This window comes from Melospiza melodia, chromosome 3 (genome assembly GCF_035770615.1).
Source record: "Melospiza melodia melodia isolate bMelMel2 chromosome 3, bMelMel2.pri, whole genome shotgun sequence".
Lineage (NCBI taxonomy): Eukaryota > Metazoa > Chordata > Aves > Passeriformes > Passerellidae > Melospiza > Melospiza melodia.
Genome location: NC_086196.1, coordinates 135,213,636 through 135,226,298, shown reverse-complemented (window position 1 = coordinate 135,226,298; position 12,663 = coordinate 135,213,636). Strand labels below are relative to the sequence as shown.

General features: G+C 39.0%; 1 protein-coding gene across 1 annotated transcript in view; it reads right to left on the bottom strand.

The window, feature by feature from the left end:
• Nucleotides 1–570: 570 nt before the first annotated feature.
• TFAP2D (transcription factor AP-2 delta) overlaps nt 571–12,663 on the bottom strand; it is a 49,217-nt gene continuing 37,124 nt past the window's right edge. The window contains exon 7 of the mRNA XM_063153537.1: nt 571–886. Coding sequence (XP_063009607.1) covers nt 667–886 — 220 coding nt within the window. The 3' untranslated portion in view covers nt 571–666. The remainder of the gene's footprint in view (nt 887–12,663) is intronic.

Here is a 12,663-nt window from a genome sequence, read left to right as displayed (position 1 = left end):
GGTTCTGGCCTCATTCCAGTGCAGCTTTATTTTGCATTCCCATGTACAGGATGGTTCATTTGTCCCATGACCCAAGAATTCCTTTTTACCAGATTTCCATGTTGTTTTTTCAATAGTGAGTAGATCAGGCATTTCCCATGGACCAGAGGAAGCCTTTCTTTCAATCTATCCAGCATGAGAGCAAAGTCAGGATGCTGGAACTGTGTGTCCCACAACTGATGCACTGACCCTAACTCTGCTGCCGGAGAAGAAAGTGCTTCAAATTTCATGTGCCACCTCAGCCAAGTCCAGAAGTGCTTATAAAAAACAGTGTTAGTGTATCATTCAGAACAATCAAATACTACGTGCACAAAAAAGCAGTTTAGAGCAACATAAATTTTAAAAAAGTGACAATTTCATCACACAATTACTGTACACTGCTGTTCTTAGGGTTGAATACTTTCCTCTCTCACGCTCTCTCTTTCTCTCTGTTTTAATCTTTCTTTTTTATTTTCTTTTTATTTTCTTTTTTTACTATTTTTTTCTTTTTTCCCCCCCCTTCTTTTTTTTTTTTTTTCTTTTCCTCTGGATTTGGTCCACTGGAGATAAATTGCCCTCAATGATATATATATTTAAAAAAAATATCAGCAGCAAGAACTCTCTCGAAATAGATTCTGTTTGATGTAGCTAGTCTGTCTTTTCTGTTTTGCCCTCTTTCACAGCAGCCTCTGAAGTTTTCCGCAGGGGGGCTTTCTCCGAGTTGGCGTGTCCTTGGCCGGATTCCGCCGCTCCTCCGTTTTTGTGCGATGTGTGCTTTTCCAAGTAGTTCAGCATTTCACTGAGAACAGTTTGGAAAGTGCTTAGGGCAGCACATATTGCAGGAGTTCCGAAACCGTGAGTGATCAAACTACAAATGGGAAGGAGACAGAAGAAGAAGAAGAAAAAAAAAAAAAAAAAAGGAAAAAAAAAGGGAAAGAAATACACACACGCACATAAATATCAATGCGCCCACAAACACCGAGGAGTTTACAGTACGCTCATTTTGCTATACTGAAATTCAAGATTTGCTCTCTAAACTATTTATTACCTGTGGGAGAAACAGAAAAGAAAGGAATAGAGCCAAAGAGCAGACTGCATGCAGCTTCAAAGGTTGTTTTTGGTGGAGCCTCAGTTCTGAAACACCACAGGACAGACTCTCAGCAAGTGCAGACTGACACGGGGCTGTTGACTTCAGAGAAGCCAAGACAGAATCCATGCCCTTGGCTCTTCAGCATTGCTAATTTTCCAGTGTCATAAAGTCTGGCTCCCCCTTCTTGAGTAAATAAAAGGAATTCTGTGTGGTTTATTCAAAATTCTGGATCATACTTGGTTGACTTGATGATCTTGGAGATCTTTTCCACTCTTAATGATTCTGTGATTTTATAGCTCTTAAACATGACCTGGTTATTCTAAATGAAGATATGACTGTATCTGTACTAGGAAATTCAGCAAAGCCAAGGATCTCCAACCCTCAGCACAATTGGCATGATTTGGTCATATCCCTGCTGCTACACTCATGGACCACTCCAACAGGGTGAGATCTGAAGTTCCTGTTGGGAATAGACACCAGCCAATACCCTTGGCCAATACCCATGCCCAAGCAATGAACAGAAAATGTTTCACATAGGGCTGGTATAGCCAGGCTGAATTAATGAATAATCCTAACCAATTATTGCCAAAAATAACACAGTTTTAATTGTGCTTCCCTGGTAGTGTAGAATTTACTGTTATGGATTTGCCCTGTTGTATCTTTCATCTAAACATTTAAATAGGGGATTTTAAAAACACAGAATTTTTATTGACATTGTTCCTGGCTGCCACCTGTAGATCCAGAAGTGTGCAAGTTTTCCACAAGTTTTCCATCTCTTGGATACCATTTCTGTGAAGATCATAGGACCCAGAATTATCTGGGTTGGAAATTACCTTAAAGAACATCTCATTCCATCCCCCTGCCATGGGCAGGGACAGCCTCCACTATCCCAGGTTGCTCCCAGACCCATCCAACCTGGCCTTGGACACTTCCAGAGAGCCAGGGGCAGCCACGGCTTCTCTGGGCAACCTGTGCCAGGGCCTCCCCACCCTCAGTGCGAGGAATTTCTTCCCAATATCCCATCTAACTCTGCCCTCAGTCAGTGGGAAACCATTCCTCCTTTTCCTGTCACTCTATGCCCTTATCCAAAGTCCCTCTCCAGCTATCATGGAGCTTGTCAGGGTACTGGAAGGGCTCTAAGGCCTTCTCAGAGCCTTTTCTTCTCCAGGCTGAACAATCCCAATCAGTTCTTTCCTTGTAGAAGAACTGTTCCAGCCCTCTAACCATCTTCAAGGACTCGTCTGGATTTACTCCAACAGCTCCACATCTTTCCCGCACTGGGTACCCCAGAGCTGCATGCAAACCTGCAGGATGTCCCACCTACCACAGGATATGGGACCTGCCACTAGAAATTGTTTTTTAGGCAATTGTCTTTGGTGCCATTTGCCTAAGTATTACATGTGCAGTATAAGATGATCATGAAAGGACAAAAAAACTAAAGTTATTATGGGGCAACAAAGTTGTTCTCCTGGTTATAATGATTCATTTTCATAAGTGGCATGTGAAAACAAAAACCTCTGCCCTAATAATCCAGATTTTTAGTTTTAATTTAGAAACATAAATTAAAAATTATTTCAAAGATTGAAATGCCATTGAAATTTTCAAAAGTGATTTCAGTTATTTTAATCTCACTCAGAGAAGAAAGAAGATGAAAGGAACAGAAGCTAATTTTTGAGTTTGTGGGCATTTTTGGGAAATCAATACTTTATATTGATTTGAGTGAAGGGAAAAGAAAGCCCACATCACAGTGATTTTGCCAAGGAAAAATAATTGTTTCCTATTCCCTGCTTATTAAGATTTTGTCCCTACAGTCACTCTTTGGCTATCTTGGGCACCACATCAGTAAATCCTGATCTGATGCAGAGACCCATGTGAGGGTTAGAAATATGAATATTTCACCCCAGTGACCTGTTTCCTCTCCACTGTGGCTTCTTAGTCTTTCCAGGCTTTTTAGAAAAAAGGTGAAAATATAGGGACTAAGGGGAAAGAGGTTTTACAGTACATGGACAATTGGTAGGATGTTTTAAGTATCAAAAAAAAAACACATGGAAAAGGCTTCAAGATATTTTTTGGGGTCACCTTTCTGTCTGCTAGACATGGGAAACCTATTTGATAGGAAAGCTGGTATCTTAGGGAAGACACAAAAAATATGTAAATTCTAACCAAAATGAGTGCTCAATATGGAAATATGTCTTCATTTCAGATTGGGAGTGGCATAGTTTTTATAAAAGGTCTCCAAAAGGTTATATACAAATAACTAGCATTTAGAACATTTATCCATCAGTCTCCAGGCACTTTTCAAAGCAGGAATTTATATTTATTCCCAGTTAGTAATGCGAGGAAAATTATAATTAAATATTTACAAGCAATATTTTGCAGACATCAATTAATAATACCACATAAAGTTTGGATGCTTGAAGTTTGAACTGGTATCAATATCTGGATCTTTATAATTTAGCATTGCAAAGAGGTAAACATACCCCAGTTTAATTTTATTTTCTTTTTAGGCATGCCTGGCATACCAGAAATATAAAAATCATCATTGTAAGTCATGTTTTTAATAGCTGTAAAAACTAGATCATCAGTAGCATATATGAGTACTTTAAGCCCTTTCAAGTCACTTTAGGAGTCAGGTGATTTAATGATTTTGTGTTGCATTTTATAATAATTTCTGGTCTTCAGAAGTCCAGAGAAATTAAAATGTGATGGAGTTTGCAGAAAGAGTGAGCAAGAAAAAGGAAATTAAAAGTATCATTACTAGTTATGTTATTGCACTATTTTTACACTTCTTGTGTGATCTTCTGGGTCCTGATTTCAGGAACTGACTATACCGAGACATGTAAAAATCTTTATGATATTGCAAATAAAAAAAACTGGTGTATGTATTATAGAACCTGGAAATATCTGCATTCATTCATTCATTCATTCATTCATTCATTCATTCATTCATTCATTCATTCATTCATTCATTTCCAGTAGATTCAAATAATATAATCATAGAATCATTTCGGTTGAGAAATACCACCACGATCATCAGGTCCAACAATTCCCCCAGCACTGCCAAGCCCATCACTAAACCATGTCCCCAAAAGCCACCTCCACTTGATTATTGAACACTTTCAGGGATTATTGAACACTTTCACCATTTCTCTGGGCAGCCTGTTCCAATACCTGACCACCCTTTCAGCTAAGTTTTTCCTAATATCCAATCTCAGCCTCTCCCGGCTCAACTCAAGGTTGTTTCCTTGCGTCCTATCGCCTGTTACCTGGGAAGAAAGACCGACTCCCACCTGGCTACAATCTGCTTTCAGGGCATTGTAGAGGCTGAGAAGGTCAAGTAAAACAGTAAGTTTAATACAGGATTAAATGGAAAAGAAACTTTCTGGCCTAAAATTTTTGAAACTTTCAATTTGGGAACAAAAGGAATGATACTGTGTTTGTTTGACAGCTCAATAGACCCTGAGAAGTAAAGTGGGAATACTACCTTCAAAACTTACAGGGATTGTCTCAGAAATGATCTCGAGGGGTAGGAACAAACTTTAATGTTCTGAAATGCTGAACAAGACTGTTGAAAATACTACAATGGGACAAAATCTGATATTAAGGTACACAAGTGTAGGTGCCAACTTGTAGGTGTAAACATCAACAGTGCCAAACTCCTGTTACCACCAAAGGGGACTTAATGTAGTTTTCTGTCTGTAAGAGTCTACAGTGATTTGATATGTCCTGTGACATTTGGAACACCTGCACAGATTTGATAGATATGACATAAGACTGAATTCCAGCTTGCTTCTAGATGTTTTAGTGCTGGGCAGGTTACCCTGGTGTATCTCAAATTGTTTACAGAAATAAATTGAGCCCTGGGGCTTTTCTCAATACAGTCCCAGAAGTCTGGAGAATGAATTAGCACATTAAATGGATGTGTCTCCTTTATGGTTAGCTCCACCATTCTCCTGGCTACACTAGGGGCTCCATCTCAAAAAGGTGATTTGGTTGCTCTTTGAGATGTTCTGGGGTACCCAGACATCTATGTCATGTGAACAGGTAATAATACCTGCTAACATCTATGTGAACAGGTAATAATACAGGGTTAGATGGGACCAGGACCCTTTTAAAGCAGCAGTGGGTGGATGGAATACCTAATAGCATCTAAAAAAGCTCAGCTATGTCTTGCCCTAGATCTTCATTGACTACATGAGAAGCTCAGACATCCAGATTACATAAAAGCACCAAGATATTGCTACTTTATCCAGAGCAGAATCTGAAACTTCTGGTTTATAAAACTAATGCTCATAGGAAAAGAATGTTTTGGAGTGAGTAAGGGGTCTATTTCCTTTACAGTTTAGCCTTCTAGTTACCAGTAATCATTAAATATGGCAGCTCTCACCAACATTGCCTTATGTCTCTTATTAAAAAGCCAACTCTTTTTAGTGAAATGGTGCTGCAGAGTCTTGTAGTAACTCTACTTTCAGTTCCTGATGAATAGATTCTTCTCCACAAATGGGGATATGCAGAGCCTTTTAATTTTCCCATGAAGCTTATTAAGAGAAATCATTTTATAGAAAATTTCTAACCGGCCCTTCTTGCCAAACTCCTATGAGGGTGTATTTTATTAGGCTCACTTTAGGTAATGAGCATAAAAAGGCCGAGAGATATTATCTTCTGCTTTATCTCACATTTCTATCAGTAATTCCCCTTGCTCTAATTTTGGTGGTCCTTACTTCTCTGCAAGTTAAAGTCTTTGAAAAATTCAAGAAAGTTGGATAATTTCCCTTTGCTGATGAAAGTAAGTTTCAAGTTTGGGAGAAAATCTGATTTTACATTTAAATCAGACATAACAGACGGAAGATTAATGGCAGAGCATTCAAATGTGTTTCCTGAAAGTCAAATTTAGCTGCCTGATTTTCCAGGCTAATTGAGCTCACACTGAAATTAGTTCATTTTTGGTATGCTCCACACCTATGAAAGGAGTTGCTTTCATTATCATACTTTCATTAGGGTTTATAAGCCTAAAATTAAACATGGTGGTTTCGTAACGGAGTCTTCTGGGTATTCTCAGCCTTGTAGTGCGACCCACTCCAGCTCCTATAAACCAAATTCATTGTTCTGAGAGGCAAGGCTGAAATCTCTGATTCTGGTGTTGGAGAGGTGCAGAGAAAGGCAATGAATATCAGGTCAAAACATTACAAAGCCTGGTGCTTAAGGATAAGGATAAGGATATCCAGACCTGCCTGTAATTCTGCCCAATGCTATGATGCAATTATGTCTGCTCATGTTTTAATGATGGCCTTACTTAAAAGTGGAAAGATCCAAGTGTGCCTGAAGGCTTGGAGTCTCGTTTGGCAGCCATCTCAAGGACTCCTCCCTACCCCAGGCTGGTGAAGCTCTGACATGAAGCAAAGGAAACAGCTTCCCTCTCAGTGGGGGGAGGAAGAGGCCATCTGCACTGAATGTTTACATCCTCATTTAAAATAAATAAGCCCTTTAAAATAATGATAATAATGAAGACAAAGCAACCTTGAACTAATTGGTCAGATTTTCTTAGAACTTTCTGAAAACTCCATGATTATCCAAATTCAACAGCACAGAGCTGATGATAGGTGGTAAGATATGATATGATGTTTAATGGCCATAAAGGAAATGGTAAAATATTTGTATCTCTTCACTGACACAACATCTGAATATAGAGGTGAAAATATTGACTTTGAGTTGCTTCTGTTGATTTCAAGGTCTCTCTTGTGAAGGTTGCCTACAAATTTAAATGGTGACAACTTTACTTCAGAAGCTCAGAAGGTCTAACCATGACAAAAGTTAGACTGATAGTCAAAAATCAGAACATGGGCAGTGTATATTATAGGGATAAGAAGGATCAGAGCAGCAAGCAGTACAGAAGTTGCCTTCAAACTAGGCTCTCGTTTTCCTTCTGTTCATAGTGTACTAAGGACATGTCCTCCTAAGCAGATGGACTTCCTTCTACCTTGTGTAAAAGCCATGGAGAAAATAGGAGGAGAGCATTAGAGCTGATTCCACAAATTTAAGATAATCTATTTTGGCTGATGTCCCAAATTTAAGATAATCTGTCTTGGATTTTTCAGACTTTGGGGCTCATTTTCAACACTAAGAAGAATTGCCCAGGTAACAGACCTGAAACTTCCAAAAACTTTGGAGAGTTTCTGAACTGTAGGCCAAAGTTTAAAACATGTAGTGGTTCATCTTTACTTTATGGGAAGGCAAAGAAACAGATGAGGTTCATTCCGTTTACTACCATCCACAAATTTTTCCAGTGAGGAAATGTAGCTGAGAAGCCCTATTGCCCTCCTCAAATGAGAGAGACCAACAATTAACATTTATAAACATGCTCATGACAAAGAGCTATCAATTTCATAGCCTTTTAATTTAGAAAGGAGGGGAGGGCATTCCTTTTTCTTTTGGGAAACATGAGAGTGCCTTAAAAGCTTTAAGAAATCTTAAGTGCTGTGTTAAAAATCTAAGCACTCCTAAGATTTTTTTGCTTCTTTAATGAATGTACATTTTTTCCCCATGATTATGGAACTTAGTGTTTAAGGAATCAGATTAAAAAAAAAGAAAACAGATTTTGTCTGTGTTCTTGACTCCATAAATTGTGACTTTAAAGGAATATGGTAACATACAACCCATGACAAAAACCTATTAAAAATTAGAAATTAGAAAGGATTTGGTTCATCAGAAGAGCAGGACAAGGTGATTGAGACCTTACTAAGACCAAAGAAGGAATCCCTTTGAAAGGAAGTGAGGGAATGATACCAGAAGAAGGCACTCTAAGACTTACGGTAAATAAAGAGAAAAGGAAGAAAAAGTAAAAATAAAAGGAAAAAAAGAATGAAACTATTGGTTGCTCCCTAGTACCTCGGTGCTGGACATCAGTGTTGCTCCTCTCATTTAACAAAATCCAAAGATTGAGGGAGCTCCTGGAAATCAGGGAACTCTAGAGGGCACCAGAGGTGTTTCACCATAAACTTCATTGTGCACTAAGCTTCTTCCAGTCCTGCGTCCAAACAGGAGGCTGCTGCTGTGAACTGAGATCACTGGAGTTACAACAGATGCTGCTCTACCTCCTGATAAGCAAAGAAATGTAAAATAAAAAAAAAAAAAAAGAGAGAACAATGTACAAAAGGGTATGAGCACACCTTTGAAGACAATCCACAAGTAAAGTCTTTGGGCTTGGTTTCTTGTTACAGTTTAAAGAACACGCTGAGCTTCAAAACCTGTTTCAGTGCTCCGTTTTCCCCTTTGGAAAGAAGGATGTTACTTTCTCGCCGCTCCCAAAGTCTGGGATGCTGGTTTCTTGTCTGTCACTTTCCGTGTCACCTCGTCAGCGCCATGCCAGGCTCTGGCAGGAGGCTGACAGCTCCAGGCTCAGCGAGCAGCTGAGCGACAAAACTCTCGTCTCAAACGGTTTCACAGGAAGGGAGTTTCAAATCAGCTGGATGGCTCGACAGAACACAGAAGGATCCATGAGGATGCTGATTGCTTTCATTACCTAACTTTAGTCTTCTGAAACTATTACTTTTTGTGTGTCTGTTTTTATAAGGTTTCTGCAGTGAAGGGAGTGTCACGTACAAGAAAGCAGTTTTCCCTTTGCTGTTTTGCTGTCTTTATATATAAAATAGAAGATCTGGGTGTGATTTTGCATCTTGATGAAATGTTGCCTTGAAGTTAAAGGATCAAATACACCTGCAGTAATCAGTGGATAATCTCCTTTCCCTATATGATGGATGGCATTAGTAGGATATCTGAAATCTCCAAACAACACAGATTCTTAGAGACACAAATGTCCCAAAAGCAAATGTAGAAGATATATTTATACCAAATTTTGCAAGTAAAGAAAGTAAGGCTAGGGGGGCGTTTGATGAGGTCATGGAGTCTGTATGCATAAACCAAGACACAGACACAGACCTTGTGAGTATAATCTCAGAAAGTCTTCTGTTTGAAAGGTTTATGTGTTATGGCTTTGGTATTGCAGCACAGAATGTGGGTTATTTTTGATGGGTTTTCTGCTAACTCTAGTTTACACAAGATTCTGGGAAACCAAGAAAAGAATTCTGTTAAAAATTAAAAAAAAATAAAAATGAAAACAAGCAACAAAACTGTTCTGATGTAAGGACAAATTAAGAAGAAAAAGACATGAAGACATATCAGTTAAACTTTCAGGTTCCTGGCTGAATCTCAGATGTGACAGTGAAGTGGAAGAGAGAAGAAGGTATGTGCTATCTACACTCAACAGGAGAGAAATATTATCTAAAATATACATATTTCTTCTTAAATCGCTGTCTTATTGATTTACATATTTGGTCCAATTAGAGGGATTCCCTAAATGCTGATCTGAGTGGCAGATGCATGTGAAACAGGATGTCTCTTCACACCTAAAACGACCCCAAGTCTCCCCATTCACCACACAAGTGAATCACTCTAAGGTTCTTAAGCTGAGGAATGCTGTTGGTTCAGCTTTAGCTGCATTAGGAAAGTGAAAATACAGAGATTCCTCAGGCCATGAGTGATCTGGCACAGCCTGGCCCCATCTCTATCAATCAAACATTTTTACCTAAAAGCAATGGCCATAGCTAAGCTTCCAACTGAGGCAAGGCTGAGCAGTGCCTGGGAATGGTTTGGGACAGAAAGAGATGATATTGGCCAAATTCATTCAAGGAACCACAGGAGCATCCGAACATTACAGACAATTGTGATCCAGTGTCCAGATCTAAAGTCACACAGTTCATTAGATTAATTTTTGAGTATCTTTTGAGGTGTCGTAATTTCTGCCTGTCTTCATTCCTTCTTTGAAATGTGACAGAATCACTTCCCTTCTTCACAGGAGGAATCTCTACAACAGAGAATAATTGGTTCATCTGGTCTGGTTCTCTGCTCTGGAGAGGGCTGGATGCACTAAACTTGTGTGTCATGCAGAAATACCACAGAGATGAGTGACATGGAATTATGGATATTTCCCACACTGATCTACCTGTACAGCCCTAAAAGAAAAAGAATGGGGTTTGACGGTTCTGTTTGTCAATGTTGCTCCAGATCCAGCAGAAGAACCTGTTGGTTGCAATGTCACCATACAGCTCTGCTGATTTAGAGGCAGAATTACATTGTTGGGGGTTATCCAAGACTTCACCGTCTCCCCTCACAGCTACCTGTGCCATAAAATCTCTGAGTATGTGTATGCCAGAGCTCTTGTGTCTCCAGACAGACTTGTCTTCATCTACTGCAGGTCATGATTGCCCTGGTTTGCTGTTTCTGGGCTTTTCTAAAGTGAATTATTCTCAGTGTTTTACATATGTTTTGCTTACATTTATCCTTTTGCTATCTCTAAACATTACAATCTTACAATGCTAAAGAAAGATATATTTTACCTGAAAGGTCCTGAAAAAAAGTGGAATTAGATCCGGCCTCTACTACATTGGGGTGAAAGGGAGTTTTCCTTTTCCCTTTCCCTTTCCCTTTCCCTTTCCCTTTCCCTTTCCCTTTCCCTTTCCTGAAGACTTAGCTTTACTTTACTTTTTTTTTTTTTTTTTTTTTTCAAATCTGTAGGATTTCAATCTGGTTTAAGTTTCATGAGAAATTAACTCCCCAGCTTTTTCCTCTTCCATACTCAGATGTATGCACAGGTACACAGAAATCTCACATGATTCTGTGGGATTCTGGGGAAAAACCCTCTGAATTATAAGTAATTGATAAGTATTATAAATATAGAAGTATTATAAATATCATAAGTATTTTATAATTAAGTATTATAAAATACTTATAAGTAAATACTTAAAAGTAAATAAGTATTTTTTAAGTATAAATATTACAATTATTTTACAAGAAAGTAAGTTTTTTTAAGTACTTTCCTTTTCTCTTTCATTTTCACTTCTATTTCTTTTGTTCTTGCTCTTCTCACTCTTTGCTCTCCTGATGATCCTTATGGTCTCTCCACTTTGAAAGTAATGGGTGAGAAACACAGGTTCCTCTCATTAAAGTTATAGAAAATTTCAGGTTCTTTTCTAGTACTGATATGCTGACTTTGCTCTCCTTTGTAGTAAACCCAAAAATGTTTTGCACAAATCAGACTTTAGAGGACAATAAAGAGCTCCTGTGATTTTCCCAGGATTTTTTTGTTTGCTCCATGGTTTCATGATTTTTAATTTTTCCTCAGAAACTGGGGGTGGGTTGGCTCATGTGGAGACTTTCAGGCCAGGCACAACCCACAGGAGTATTTGTGCTCAAGGTGTGCAAGACCAGTTTGAGTGGGGCTTTGAGCAGCCTGGTCTGGTGGAAGTGCCACTGCCCATGGCAGAGAGTTTGGAACAAGGTGATCTTTAAGGTCTCTTCCAACCTTTGCAGCTCAAAGCAGAGCTGAAGGACAAGTTGGGCAGCCCTACAATATATGACCTCTTCCTGAATGCAGATTTATGTAATGCTTGGGAATCTGAGCTACCCCAACACAGCCTGCAAGATTTGGGATCCAGCCCTGGCAAGGAAGGACTTCCCTAAATCTAAATTTATAACACAGGCAAGGCACCTGACTGGGCTGTAATGAGGGCTGGTGCTTGCAGGATTTCTAAATTCACACTTTTATTGGTGATATATATGTACCACTGTGCCCAGGAATAGTTTGGATTAGTGCTAGTCAGACCAGGCAGAAAAAAACCCAGAAATTCTGCAGATGAAGAGAAGCTCAGATGGCCAATGCCTCTTCTCTGGCACTACTTTTATCTGCTAGTCCCGAGAAATTTGAAGTTATTTGAGGTTATCAATGTAACTTCAACAGCCTACTGATAAGTGAAGTTATCAATGTAATTTCCTCTAAAATGTATAGAAAGGGGAGAAAAGTTGAGTGAAAAAAAAAACATAAAATGAGTCTGGCTCAGATAGTGCACAATATTAAGGGTCTGAGTTGACTGTTCATGACCGAATAATTTTGGAAAATCATTCCTCATGGAGCATTGAGTTTTGAATTCGGGTCATGATGAACATTTCAGACAGCAGCTGCATGAACAGGGGTGTACCAAAGGTGTACAAGAGTCTGATTTTTTGCATAAGGTTGTGCAAAATCCAGCAGTTCTCAGGCTCACTGGCAGCTCCTTTGAAGATTTCCCATTTTGTGCTTTGTGTTAAATTTGAGTTTGGAGTTTGAGCAAACCCAACACTTCTGATCCTTTCATGGGGACTATCTTGTACTTCAGGTTGGACACATTTGCAGATCTTGATGAACTAAGACTCAGTGGAAAAATTTCAGAGACAAGCATGAACTTGAAGATTTAGAACAGAGGAAATGGGAAAAAACTGCTTCTATCTGCCCTGTGCCAGGCTGTGAACCCTGGTCTTAATTAACAAAGAAGGTAACATCACGAGAAAGTGGAGTACACAACTCTACACTGAACAGCTGTAGGGGAATTTATTCCTAAAGAAAACTTCCTTTCACCCCAATGTAGTAGAGGCTGGATCCAATTCTACTGTAGATATCTGATATTATAGCTCTTTAAAAAGTCTTTCAATATCTTAGAGCTTATTTTAATAATAGACCTTTGTGT